This window comes from Vombatus ursinus, unplaced genomic scaffold, assembly GCF_900497805.2.
Source record: "Vombatus ursinus unplaced genomic scaffold, bare-nosed wombat genome assembly UNPS02015175.1, whole genome shotgun sequence".
NCBI classification, from domain to species: domain Eukaryota; kingdom Metazoa; phylum Chordata; class Mammalia; order Diprotodontia; family Vombatidae; genus Vombatus; species Vombatus ursinus.
In genome coordinates this window covers 21,370,433-21,384,927 of record NW_020954953.1, presented here as the reverse complement: position 1 = coordinate 21,384,927, position 14,495 = coordinate 21,370,433, and the positions used below count along the sequence as shown (strand labels likewise).

General features: G+C 38.4%; 2 protein-coding genes across 3 annotated transcripts in view; one reads left to right on the top strand and one right to left on the bottom strand.

Moving 5' to 3' along the window:
- LOC114031474 (dynein light chain Tctex-type 1) overlaps positions 1-9,558 on the top strand; it is a 16,772-nt gene extending 7,214 nt beyond the window's left edge. Inside the window, exons 3-5 of the mRNA XM_027846555.1 lie at positions 2,449-2,572; positions 2,672-2,749; positions 9,132-9,558. Coding sequence (XP_027702356.1) covers positions 2,449-2,572; positions 2,672-2,749; positions 9,132-9,202 — 273 coding nt within the window. The 3' untranslated portion in view covers positions 9,203-9,558. The remainder of the gene's footprint in view (positions 1-2,448; positions 2,573-2,671; positions 2,750-9,131) is intronic.
- Positions 9,559-10,613: 1,055 nt separating this feature from the next.
- The window catches only part of LOC114031463 (transmembrane protein 181), a 90,954-nt gene continuing 87,072 nt past the window's right edge, over positions 10,614-14,495 (bottom strand). For both annotated transcript variants that reach the window (XM_027846532.1, XM_027846533.1), the window contains exon 17: positions 10,614-14,476. In XM_027846532.1, coding sequence (XP_027702333.1) covers positions 14,398-14,476 — 79 coding nt within the window. In that variant the 3' untranslated portion in view covers positions 10,614-14,397. The remainder of the gene's footprint in view (positions 14,477-14,495) is intronic.

Genomic DNA, 14,495 nt, shown 5'->3' with positions numbered 1-14,495 from the left:
CACACACACACACACACACACACACACACACACACACACACACACACTCACACTCTCTCACACACTCTTCCACCAAACCTAGGTATCTATGAGACAGTAGCTACAGAATAGGAAGAATGGTAGAAATGGCCAGGAAACAAAATCCAAGAAAGCCAACAGTCAAACCCATGGCCTTGGCTTTCTGCGCTAAAATATACCTTAGTACAGGCAAACAAGCTAGGTTAATGGACTTGAGATTCCAAAACAAAGAAAAAAATTTGATCCTGTATTGTATCCCTGAGAATTGGTAGGAGACTCATGACTGGCATATGACTCAAAAAGGGAATACCTTATATAAAAGGATCATAGCATCATAGATACAACTGGAGGAGACTTCAGAGGTCACCCTCTCATTTTTACAGATGAAACTGAGGGCCCAGAGAGTAAAATGGAAAAGGCAGGTACAGATTTGCAGGCTATATTAAGATACACATATGAGAAAATTTGGAAACGAGAAGAGAAGAATGTAATGAGAGCATTTGGGGGATCATTGGAGGCAAAAACAGAAGCAGCATTGTAACATGGGGATATGCTACAGGCCATCTGATCAGAAAGGGAAAGTAAGTGCAAAGAGCATTGAATGTGGAGTTAAGAGTACATGGATTTAAATCTTCATATGACTTCACAATAGTCACTTAACATCTTTAGACCTCTGTGTCTTCATCTGTGAAATAAGGAATTTGAAACGGATGATCTCCAGTGTCCCTTTAAGCTTAAAAACAAAACAAACTTATGATGCTGTGAGGAATTGGAAAAAAAAAAGATCTCAAGCTTCTCCACAGGGTCATGATCATAGTGGTGGGGGAGACTTAAATTATTTGGACATTTGTTAGAGTTCTCTATACAAAGCAGAGCAGCTAATAAGTTGATTTCCCTCACTAATAATTCCATCCTTCAAAATGTGGATGAGGGAAAATTCTATTCTGAGTTTGATTCTCACCAATAAGAAATAACTGGTCGTTGGGGAGGAAATTGTAGGGAGCTCGAGTAAAGTGACCATGCCATCTTAGAGTTTATGATAGACTGTGCCTCGTTTCTCTTTCCTTTGCTATCATGCTCCTTATGTTTTGGGAAATGAGATTTCAAAGGGCTTAAAAAAAAAAGGATAGGTGGGATTCCATGAACTAAAATTCTATAGGGGAAGTCAGCCCAGGTGTGATGAAATGCTTTCCAATAGTGACTTCTGAAAACACAAAGAAACAATTCTCACGAGGGAAGAAACTGAGAGATGTCTAAAAAGACCGGACACTCATAAAAATATATATGGTTTACTTGCCAGATCTCACATGACACAATGTTAGGAAGGATAGCCAACATAATGGATGAAAGAATCAGGATCCCAACAGGTCTGTCAGGCTAGAAAACTGGGCTGAAACTAATAATATTTATGATTATAAATTTAAAGCTGGAAAAGAACCTTTTTTAAGGACGAAGAACTTTAAGGTAAGAGAGCTGAAATGACTTGTCTAGTGTCACACAGGTGATGGAGTCAGTGTTCAAACCCAGGACTTCTGACTCCAAATCCAATGAGTCTTATACTTGAGTTTTAAAAAATCAGCTTGAAATGTACAAGAGGGGGGTAGAGATGGTTAGAAAGCAGTTTATCCAAAAAAGATCTGATGGTTTTCGTATACTACAAGCTTCAACAGGAGTTTTAGGCTGTTTTATGAGGAAGGCATTATGTCTAGACACAGGTGTGGGGAACCTGCAGCCTGCCTCAAGACCGCAGGTTCCCCACAGGACTGTGGGACCATGACAGCCCCACTGTATGCTGGCCTGGTCTGACCCAAAGTATCATAATCAGTTCTGGGGATATATTTTAGGAAGGACATTGATAAGCTGGAGAGCAGCCAGAACAGCTCAGCCAGGACAGTGAGTGACTATGATTTCATGCTGTAATTAAAGTCACTTGAAGAAATGTAGATTGTTTAACCTGAAAAAGGGAAGATTTAAGGGGGTCTAGCTCTCTTCAGGTATTTAAAGGACTGTCATTTGAAAGATATTTATTCTACTTGGTTCTAGAAGACATAATTAGGAGTAGTGAGTGGGAGTTGCAACAAGGAAAATTGAGGCTTGAGTAGAGAAAACCTTCCTAACAATGAGAGATGTCCAAAAGTGAAAGGAATGTCTTTGGAAGGTAGGTAGTGGGTCTTCAAGGAAAGCTGCTAATTATGTAGGGTATTTTCTTGGCATTTATATTGTTTAGGTAGAGGCTTAACTAAGGGCCTCCAAAATCTCTTCCAACTCTGAGATTCTTTTAATAGTGGCATATATTCATTTTAAATAGTCTTCAAAAAATAACAATGTTAATATTTACTTATTTTATGTCATTGAAATTTTCAAAAGCCAGATCTGTTATAAGCTACTTGAGTGGTTATGTTAACTCTACCCTGTGCTCTCCTTCCCTAGGCCATAGAAAGCGCAATTGGTGGTAATGCTTATCAACACAGCAAAGTCAATCAGTGGACCACAAATGTAGTGGAACAAACTTTAAGTCAACTTACCAAGCTGGGGAAACCATTCAAATACATTGGTAAGAACTTTTAAAAAATACATTTGAAGTGGATGCACAGAAAACTTAATGTATTATCATCATACGGATTTCTCTAATGAAAGTTTGTCTTTTCTTAAGTGACCTGTGTGATTATGCAGAAGAATGGAGCTGGGCTGCATACAGCAAGCTCGTGCTTTTGGGATAACACCAGTGATGGTATGAAATTATTTTAATTTTCTTGTATAAGCATTTTCAGTATAAGAATTGTTGTTTTTATTCTTACTGAAAGTTTAAAAGATTAGGTTAAGAAAATTTGTTATAAGTAGCATTTTTTTTTTCATTTTATGTGATTAAATTGCTGTATAATAAATTTCCAGTCAATGTTCTAAGATTTCTTGAGTAAATGTTTGAATTATTTGAAAATGTGACATGCTTTATATATGAAGTTTTAAAATTCAAGAAGCATTTAAAAAATACTTATTTTGACAAGGTACTGGGGATACAGAACAGTCCCTATTCTCAAGGAGCTTGTCTTCTACTAAATAACAAAGAGATGTAATAACTTTCATTATACAGATTCATTTTCTTTTCTACTGTCCAGCTTTTTTTTTTTTTTTGATTGTTTACTATGTTTGAAGCACTGTGTTGGGCACTTAGGATATGTGAGTCCATATCCAGCTTTAATGGTTGGAGGAGCAACACATATACAAATACTTAAGTGAGACAAAGTACTAAGTATGGAAAGGTCTAGGCAAAGAATTGAGAAATTTGAGAGAGAGAGAATACTTCTAGCTAGGAAGGGAGGGTTTCAGGGAAGGCTTCATGGAGGAGGTGGCACCTGAGCTGAACCTTGAGGAAAAGGAGAATCTTCAGAAGACAGAGACTGGGTGGGAAACTGATTCTAGGAGTGGATGGTACTATAAGTAGAGGTATGAAGATAAGAAAGAGTAGTCCAGTTTGACTGGAAAATAGAATGTGAAAGGGATTGAACTTAATCAAAATCTTTAAGGGTCCCTTCCATTTTTATATTATATAAATCTATGAGCAGAATGAGATAAAGCTGGAAAAAGTAGGTTGGTACAAGTAAAGGGCAACCATGGGGCTGTGGGTAATGGAGATCATGCCAAAGGAGACCACTTGATGGAACTCTCATATGTTTAGCTTAGGGAAGAGACTTAAGGGAGCATGACAGCTATTTTCAGACGTTTGAAAAACACTCATGTGCTGCTTTGCCTCAAAGAGGCAGATTGCAGCTTAGTGTAAGGGAAAACTTCACAGATTGAATTGTCTAAAGCTGAAATGGCCTGCCTCTGGAATCCTGTGATTCCTTTTCACTGGAGATCTTCAGGGGGAGGGCAGAGGGCCACTTGTTGGGGATCTTGTAGAAGGACATTAGTTTTTAGGAAAAGGCATAGGTTGAACAAGATGACCCTCTGAAGTTTTCTTCCAACTCTGAGGAACTATGATTCAGATTTGGATGGTCGTGTGTAACAAGATTAGGAGGCTTATACTTTATTCATTAGGGAAATTTTTTGATTTGATGAGCATCAAATTTCAAAGCAATACATGAAAATTGCTTGGGCAGTAATGTGAAGGGGATGGATTGGAAAGGCAGATAGACTGGAAAGTGGAAGACCAGTTAGGAGGCAATTATTAATAACAGAGTAGGTGAGGGATGAGGGCCTGATTTAGGGTGGTAACAGCTGGGAGAGGATGTACAACAGAAAAATTATGGAGATAGAATCAGTAGAACTTGATAATTGTTTGCATGTGAGTGAAGGGAAAGATGAGTCAAAGGGGGGGGCGGAGCCAAGATGGCGGAGGGAAAGCAGTGATTGTCTTGAGCTCTCTCCTAAAGCCCTCCAAATACCTAAAAATATGGCTCTAAACAAATTCTAAAGCAGCAGAACCCACAAAAAGACAGAGTGAAACAAATTTCCAGCCAAAGACAGCCTGGATGGTTGATCAGAAAGGTATATCGCGCCGGGCAGGGAGAGGAGCGTAGTTCGGTGTGGGCGCGCAGGCTGCAGCGACCCTAGAGCAGGCCTCAGAGGACTGAATCGCGGGCAGCTGTGGTGGTTTCCAGACTTCTCAACTCCTGAATGCCAAAGACAACTTAGAAGGTCAGTGGGAAAAGTCTGTGACTGCAGTGAGAGAGGAGCTAGGTCTCAGCTGCAAGTCTCAAGTGTGGCCCGGGGCAGTGGCTTTTTCCTGAGCTCCTGGCTCACAGACTGAGGGGGAATCGAGTGGCTGATCAGAGGGGGATTGCAGGGATCTCTTTGCCAGTCTGAGGCAGGAATCTCTTGCTTTACCAGTGCTTGGATCTGGGTCACAGTTCTGAGGGGCGGCGGTCCTGGGGCTAGGAGGAACACTGGTGCGGTGGAGCTTGTTGTGGTGGTGGAGAGAAAACACTTTGCCCCTTATCATAGCACCTTGGAAGAACTGAAGATTTTCAGGTCCCTAGAAGTATCTCTGAAAACAGCTGTACAAACCCCCAAAGCTTGGGACAGTATACTCTTCACATTGGAAGCAGACTTTTACCTTAACAAAGAGTTTAAAACTCAAGTAATTGGCCGGTATCATGAGTAAGCAATGCAAAAAGAGTCAGACTATATTATCTTACTTTGGTGACAAAGAAGATCAAAACATAGAACCAGAAGAAGACAACAGAGCCAAAGCTCCTACATCCAAAGCTTCCAAGAAAAATATGAATCAGTCCCAGGCCTTGGAAGAGCTCAGAAGGGATTTTGAGAAGCAAGTAAGAGAAGTAGAGGAAAAACTGAGAGTGATGCAAGAAAATCATGAAAAACAAGTCAACAGCTTGCTAAAGGAGACCCCAAAAAATACTGAAGAAAATAACACCTTAAAAAATACCCTAACCCAAATGGCAAAAGAGGTCCAAAAAGCCAATGAAGAGAAGAATGCCCTAAAGAGCAAAATTGGACAAATGGAAAAGGAAGTCCAAAAGCTTACGGAAGAAAATACTTCCCTAAAAATTAGAATAGAGCAATTGGAAGCTAGTGACTTGATGAGAAATCAAGACACTGTAAAACAAATCCAAAAGAATGAAAAATTAGAAAACAATGTGAAATATCTCATTGGAAAAACAACTGACCTGGAAAATACATCCAGGAGAGAGAATTTAAAAATTATTGGACTGTCTGAAAGCCATGATCAAAAAAAGAACCTAGATGTCATCTTTCAAGAAATTATCAAGGAAAACTGTCCGGATATTTTAGAACCAGAGGGCAAAATAGAAATTGAAAGAATCCACTGATCTCCTCCTGAAAGAGATCCCCAAAGGAAAACTCCTAGGAATATTGTAGCCAAATTCCAGAGTTCCCAGGTCAAGGAGAAAATATTACAAGCATCCAGAAAGAAACAATTCAAGTATTGTGGAAATACAATCAGGATAACACAAGATTTAGCTGCTTCTACATTAAGGGACCGCAGGACATGGAATATAATATTCTGGAGGGTAAAGGAGATAGGATTACAACCAAGAATCACCTACTCAGCAAAACTGAGTGTATAATCCTGCAGGGGAGAAAATGGTCATTCAGTAAAATAGAGGACTTTCAAGCATTCTTGATGAAAAGACCAGAATTGAACAGAAAATTTGATTTTCAAATACAAGGCTCAAGTGGAACATGACGAGGTAAACAGGAAAGAAAAAATCATAAGAGACTTATTAAGGTTGAACTGTTTACATTCCTGCATGGAAAGATGATATTTGTAACTCATGAGACCTTTGTCAGTATTAGGGTAGTTGGAGGGGAAAAAATTATATGTCCGTATATATAGATATAGATAGATAGCTAGATAGAGGGCACAGGGTGAATTGAAAATGAAGGGATCCTATCTGGAGAATAAAATTAAGGGGTGAGAGAGGAATATACTAGGAGAAGGAGAAAGGGAGAGGTAGAATGGGGTAAATTATCTCACAAAAAAAAAGAACAGAAAAGAAAAGGCTCTTACAGTGGAGGGGAAATGGGGAAGGTGAGAGGGAATGAGTGAATCTTATTCTCATAGGATTTGACTTAAGGAGGGAATGACATACACACTCAATTGGGTGTGGAAATCTGTCTTACCCTACAGGAAAATAGGGGGGAAGGGGACAAGAGAGTAGGGGAATGATAGAAAGGAGGGTAGACTGGGAAAGGGAGTAATCAGAAGCAAATCCTTCTGAGGAGGGACAGGGGTCAAAAGAAATAGAATAAATGGGTGGGCGGGATAGGATTAAGGGAAATAGAGTTAGTTTTTCATAGCATGCCTACTATGGAAGTGTTTTGCATAACTGCACATATATAACCTATATTTAGTTGCTTGCGTTATGAATGAGGGTGGGTGGGGAGGGAGGAAGGGAGAAAACTTGGAACCCAAAGTTTTAGAAACACATGTTTAAAAAAAAATGTTTTCACATGCAACTGGGAAATAAGAAATACAGGAAATGGGGTACAGAAATCCATCCAAAAAAAAAAAGAAAAAAAATCACTTTAACAACTGAATTAAGAATATGGGCGGGGGGGAATTATGTGATAACTGTTGTATATTTAAAAGGAATAGCAAGTTGTACATGGTAGATTTGCAGTTTCATATGCAATCTTTTTTTTATTATACTACATTATGGAAATGCTTGTTTTATTCCTTAAATTAAAAATAAAATAAATTTTAAAAAAAAGAAAGATGAATCAAAGATAAGTCCCAGGTGGACAGTGGAGAAATTGGGAGGATGGGTAGGTTTGAGGGAATAGGGGATCTAAGTCCAGTTTAGGGCATGTTGAGTTGAGGTACTGGTGGGACATCGAGGTAGAGATCTCCAGGAGGCAGCTGGAAATAGAGTCCTGGAGGTCTGGGGAGCTTGAGGATTGGAGATGTAGATTTGGAGAGAGAATTGAAGCAATTGGAGTAGGTAAAATCATCAAAGGGAAGGTATAGAGAGGAGGGCCAAGGACAAAGCCTTGGGGTATTTGATTTATATTTTTGGCCAAACCTTCAGTTTCATCAGTAGAGGAACTTCTGGGTTTTTTTTTTGCTTTGTTTTGCTTTTGCCACGATTCCTACTCTTCATTAGAATGAGAGGGTTCATACCTTTTATACTAAGGGATCCTCTTTCAGTTGCCTGACATAGTAAACACTAGGAAACGGGCCTTATGATCAAGTGGATCCAGCATGGCTAGAAATACTGCATCCCCTGCAAAGGATGAAAGAGCTTTCTTTGTATTTAGACTATGAAATTGATTGCTTTTGTCCCAAAGTTTTGTAGGCTTTTTTATATTACCTAGATGATTACTTATATTACTTCGAGTCAATGCTAGTCAATGCTGATCAGCTTAAGCACTTGCTCTGTCTTAAAAGAGTTGTTTAGGGCTCTGAGAGGTTGAGGGGCTTGGCTGGGGTCACACAGCCCATGTGTGCCAGAGCTGAGATTTCAACCAAGGTCTTCCAGACTCTGTACGGAGGCTAGCTCTCTATCCACTGTGCCATGCTTCTTCTTGGTACACTCGCTTTTAGAAGGATAAGGACATACTGGTCAAGACCATAGGAGAACCATGGGAGTTCAATGTCATACCCAGTAGCCATACCCAGAAGGAAAGGGGTATTGGAATGCAGTAGCAAAAAACTGCATAAAGGTCAAGGGTAAAGACAGAAAAAAATAACAGATTTAGTAGTAATGTCCCTAGAAATCTTGGAGCCATTTCTTTTTTTAAAATAACACTTTCATTTGTTTCCTTAAATATTTCCCAATTACATTTTTAAAGAATTTAATTTTTTTTTTTAAGTTTTCAGCTCCAAATTAGCTTCCCCCACACCTTGAACAGGCAAGCAACATATCAATTATACATGTGAAGGGATGCAAAACATATTTCCATATTAGCCATATGCAAGAAAAAGCAAGCAAAAAAATCAAAAATAAACTGAAAAAAGTCTCAGTGCATAACAATTTCAGTAAGAGTGGTGGAAACAAGCATAGGTGGGTGGTGAGGAGGTGGCAACAAGAAGTCTAGGCTACTCTTGCTACAAATCCAGCAGTGAAGGAGAGGAGAGAAGGGACAAGGATGACCTGAGGTTGGGATAGTAGAATAAAAAGGAGGTTGCTTTTGTTTGTTTCAAAGAGGAGACCCAGGTATATTTGTAAGGCATATGTAAAGCAGCTAGTCAAGATGGAGAGATCAAAGACCCATTAAGAGTGGTTTCTTGGAGCCAGGTCATGGAGGGAGATGGGACCAGAAATGGGGGAGATCGTTTTAGCAAAGAAAGGATGAATTGAGGACATTAAGAGATGCAAAGGGGAGTTAAGATTTGAAATGGTGCTTAAATATATTGTGATCTTACTATACATAAAAATTGAAATAACAAAATTGTATTGTATGTAGTTCACTGAAACAACTTTTAACAATTTTTTTTTTTTGGTTAGGCAGTGGGGTTAAGTGACTTGCCCAGGGTTACACAGCTAGTGTTATGTGTCTGAGGTCAGATTTGAACTCAAGTCCTCCTGAATCCAGGGCCGGTGCTCTATCCACTGTGCCACCTAGCTGCCCCTAGCAACTTTTAAAATTTAAAATGCTCAATGTGCTTTTTGTTATTGTTTCCACAGGAAGCTGCACTGTGAGATGGGAGAATAAGACCATGTACTGTATAGTCAGTGCCTTTGGACTGTCCATTTAACTTCCTTGGAATTGTATAGCCTCCTCGTTTTTTTTTTTCAAACATTTCCATTCCATGGTCTATCTACCTACTGTGAATTCAGCAAACTTTCAAAAGGTTTTAAAAGTATCTTATACTTTCAAATGTAGGGGGAAAAAAGTCCAAAATGGACACACTGTTACATGGGTTGTACACTTCACTTTGTTCACCATAAGTTGACATCCAGTATTGTTATTTTGTCTAAAGCCTTCAATACTTCCAAGTATTCCAAGGTGCTAAAAATGAAATCTGCTGCAGCATGACACTTTTTCTAATTTCTGAAATGATTTATATAACATACTAACGTCCCACTTTATACTTTTCTTAGTAGAGTAATAAATTATTAAAATTCATAAATTGTGGGGGTTTGTTTTTTTTTAAGGTTCTGGAAAATCAGAATTCATGGACCTAGGCATCTAGTTGAAAATCAATTGTGGTAACTTATTTGACTATACTGTAATAAAAGGGATATGCATTGCCTGGGAATGGGGTTACTTGATCTTTGGGTAGGGAAGTGTTAACATTTTATTTCTCAGAAGCCTTAAACTGTAAGGTGGTATGGGGCTGAAGTGAAATTCCTGAGCTGCTAAAGCAGTTAAAAATGTGCATGGGCTGCCACTGTGGCAGCTGTTGTTCTGAGATCAACCATATCAAGGCTTCCAAATCAAAATAACAATTGTAGTATTGGAGCTAGAGGCTGGACCTGTGATTTCAAGTGTTTAGGGGCTTGCCTTCTCCCAATGCAGTATGAGCCCTCTTCAACTTACTGTTTTAGTAACCCAGAGTACTGCCCAGGGTCACAATTCAACAGTCTTCCTAGTTTTGATGCCAGCTTTTCACTATAATATACTACCTGTCAACATTACTGAATGTAGTAGTGTGTCTCTTCCATTCCAAGTATAGTAAACCATTTAGAAATGAAATAAAGATTAATTCATTTGACTTCTCAGCTGTCAGGAAAAGGTAGAAATATTTACGTAGCACTAACAAGCAGAACTATACAACTCTAAATCTCTAAAAAAGCTGATTTTGCTCAGTGCTTAGTTTTTCTTACCCCGAGTTTGTAAAGGTCTGTGGGAATTAGAGGTGACTATATAGAGACAGAGACACACCCTTGACTATCTGGAAAGCCCAGTCCCTTCTCATACCCTAACCTCAAATCTACTTTTTAGGTTCTTAAAATAAGTGTGTATTTTTAAAATTTTAACAACCCTTGAGGGGGGAAAGCTACACTTTATTGAAACAAAACCTGAAGACAGTATTTGTAACAATGAGATCAAGACTGGTGGCTCTTTTCCCTAATGCATTTAAATCCCTCATCTTGAGTGGGCCAAATTAATTTCATATACAAAGAAGGGAAACAAAGTAATGAAGTATACAATCTAGATGCAAATTTGATGGCAGAATGTATAAAAGTTTATTTATGATCTCAGGATGCACCCCCAAAAATCAATGAGATTTGCTAAAAGCAAATAACTATTTGTCTGATGTGATATAACACCACTACTTGAATATAACAACCCTCCCTCAAAAGTTGTGTTGTAATAACAGTTCATTAATTTATCACTCATACAATCCTTCCTTTTGGTATACAAGTTTAAATACAATTTTATTTTATAAATATTACAATTTTATTTAAAAAGTCAGTTTGTAGTAATACAATTCCCTTCTGTATTTCACAGCACTATACACCTAGAATCAAGATCAAACAAGAGTAGAAAGATGGCACTGCATAAAATAAATTCCCTTGACCTAGAGAAGGAATTAGAAGATTCTTATCTTTTAGAACTCTAACTTAAAAGGTCAATTTCAGAATCTTTCCTTCTTTAAGAAAAACTACAGATTTACACATAAGCAAAAATGATAGCTTTTATTAGCTTCCCTGGATAAGAAAAATTGGAAAAAAAAATAATTCCCCAGGCAGTACTTTAAGTTAGCTTTGTACACTTTAGTAAACAGTGTTAGTTCAAATATTAGGCTGAACCACTAAACTGATTTTTGAAAGTAAAAAATTTACAGGTAAACACTGAAAGACATGTTGCCTTACAAGCCAAACTGATGGGGGATAGGAAAGAGGGTGTTGCAGGTAAAGTCTCTTCAGATTGATATACTGTAATTCTAAACACATTTGGGGCCAATGACATAGTCCCTACAATGGATTACAACTGGCAAAAATGCTGTAATCTCACATAATCAAGGAAACAGCTGCAAATGTGGCAGTACTCCAGCCTTTCTCGAATACATGATTTATTATGCTAACAATTCCATTGTCAGGGGAAACATGATTAAACCAGGAAGGGAAAGTTCTTTATTGCTGTGATTAAAAAATAAATATGCATATTAAGTGAAAGCTCAATTTCTCCTTTACCCCTCATGAAAACAAAAAGATGTTGATGGCCATCTTCTAGCATGTACCCTTACACTGGCCCAAAGTGCAAAATCCTCTCCAACTTTCCCCAGAAGTCTCCATCCAGGCTGTTACTAAGGCAGAACAAGAGCCAGTTCTTTGGCTTTGTGGCATATATTTGCAATGTTTGGATTCATGCCCCCAACCCTATGAAAACAATCAGGAATGTTCTTAATACTAATGGTTCCCAGCAAAATGCATTGTTCAGCTTAATTACTATGTGGTAAATATTCTATATGTTAAATGCTAGATTGTTAGCAAATTTTTACATGACTGGATAACACAACTCTTTTGAATATGAACATCTTACTCCAAATAATAAAATGGAAAGTGCCTGGTTTAATAAAAGGAGTATTTTCCCCTTAAGTAGGACCCTTTCATAAGTAGTTGGACTATGGGAAAAAAACTAAAACAAAGTATCCATTTGGTAAGCTCTTTCGTAAATAGTTGAAATATGAAAAAAAAAAATTTTAAGTATATATTCGCTCTCCTATATTTTTTAGTTCAATGACTTTGATGCCTGAAGAATAAAATTATAAAGATGTCAGTCAATACTTGAATTTCATCTTGCAAATAAAAAATGATCTTTTCAAAACAGGAATCTAAATATGGATTTTAAAATCCACCCCCCCTCCCCCCACTATTTACATGGATGAAGAAACAACAAGGGCATTCCAAATCACAGATGACAAATATTTATAACAAAACTAGTGAAATACATTCTGAAATCTATTAACTGGCACAAGCCACCTTTATCTTAACCTAAAATTATTTTTAAAGTAAGCCTGATGGAAGATATATTAAAATTCTATTTTAAAAATTATTCTAATATCACTGACTACACAGAATAAAATACCAAGTAACTGACATTAGAAATATAAAAACTATGTAAACCTTGAATCATCTTTGTGATCTTACAGTAATTTTAATTCAAACATTGATTTTTTTTTTAAACAAGACTTTAAAAACTATAGAAATCTAAGTGGAAATCCATATTAAGCAACAGAGGTAATTAATGGTACCATCACATCACTAAAGGTTAACTTATGAAGAAAGATAATTTTAGTGTATCACCATAAAGAACATTCCCATGGACATTTGAGGTCCTAGCACTGCAGAGAAGAGAGCATAATTCTTATAGCACACAAAAGACATGTGAATGTGGGTACGCATAGGAAGAAGGGTATGGGGCTACTAAGCATGCATCACACATTGCACTCTTATCTACACCTGTTCTCCAGGATATCATCTGCAGGGGTTTCCACAGTGCACACCAGGTCAAAGATTAGGGCCAGAGAGGAAGATGCAAAAGGTATACCTGTACTCTGCTTTTAAATTAATTGTCTAGGAAAAAGGGAGTGGAAAACTCTTAGGTGCCTTCCACACTGTGTTACCATAGCACTGGAATTTCAAAATTGTGACCCATAATAGTGATTTATTTTGTTTATACAAAGCTCCAGTTGAGTTTCTTGAGAGGATTTTCCCCAAAATTAGTTTTCTGAACAAACTTTGTTTCAAAACTAATACGAAAATTGTTTAATTTTATTGGTTTTTCAATATACAAATGAAAACTTTTCGGCATTCTATTCTAGTAATTGTTTCATTTGTGTAATGGAGCTCTGAAGTTGCATAGCCTCTATTCTTTATTGGACTCGTCACACTTTTCCTCCCCTACCCCAACCTCAACATGAGAAGGAGGAAGGACGTGCAGGGACAACCAGCCCAGCGAAGCTATCAATGGTATAAATGCCTATTTCTTCATATTAGGGGGTGGAAGGAGCCAGCCTACCAGGTTGTACTGTGTACTTGGAGGTACACAACACTCTTAAGGGTATTTCATTGTTTGGGCTTCAGCAGATTCTGGCAGCTGAGCCTCAGCTTAATGCTTTATTTCTAAAATGGATAATAACTCAAGCTACTTAGTGACCCGGTGTGGTGTTTGCCACCAAATAGCAGCATGCTGCATTGGCAGCACGAGGCAGTCACAATAAGTTCCTAAGTTTCCCTTGGAATTAAAGAGAGAACAATGTCTACGGAGAGAAGAGAGGAGAACACCACCATCTGCCTGCATGACTTGTCATCATGTCCGGCATTTGTAAAGCACTGTCTATACCTCATCTCCTTCCAGCCTCACAACAACCTCGTGAGGTAGATGCATGATGATTCTCATTTAACAGGAGCTCTAAGAAGGGAGGGGACTTTCCTCAGGGTCACACAGCCAGCAAGTGCCTGAGGAAAGACTCAAATCAGGTCGTCCTGACTCCAACACCCCACGGAGCCACTTAGTGGCTCCTAAGTGCTTCTACATCACTTAGAGAGAACATGCTACAAAAGACTAGTGCATACATCTTTAGACTAAAAATGAGGGTGACTTAGAGGCATCAGGAGCTCTGGGACACCATAGGACTCTGAAACCTTCAGTTCAGGAGCAGCTACTTTAGCTCCAATGAAATGATACTCTAATACAAAAACTATTTTCCCTAAAACTATTCTAAGAGGCATTTGGTTGCTAATCTTCACCATTTGCCTCTCTCCCCCTCTCATCTCCCTACCCTGGTAATGCCTTTGCCCAACATTGAAATTTTTCCTTTGGTCCTGGTTGGTCTTTTAAAAATCAGTAAACACAAAGAGGTAAAGGGAACACTGCCTTTCTTGAGAGGAAATATTCAGCTTTAAGCAGATGGCTTGGGAAGGCTGGAGAGTTGGAGCACTGAGGAAAGCTGTCCAAGACCTTCTCTAGCCAGCTGAGCTGGTCTCTGCTGGAGCTCCATCAATCGCTGTCAGACTCTTCTTTGTACTTGGCTCTAATGGCCTGGCCGTTCTGCAGGGGCATTTCTTCGTAGTCACTCCTGTTAACAAAGAGATCTT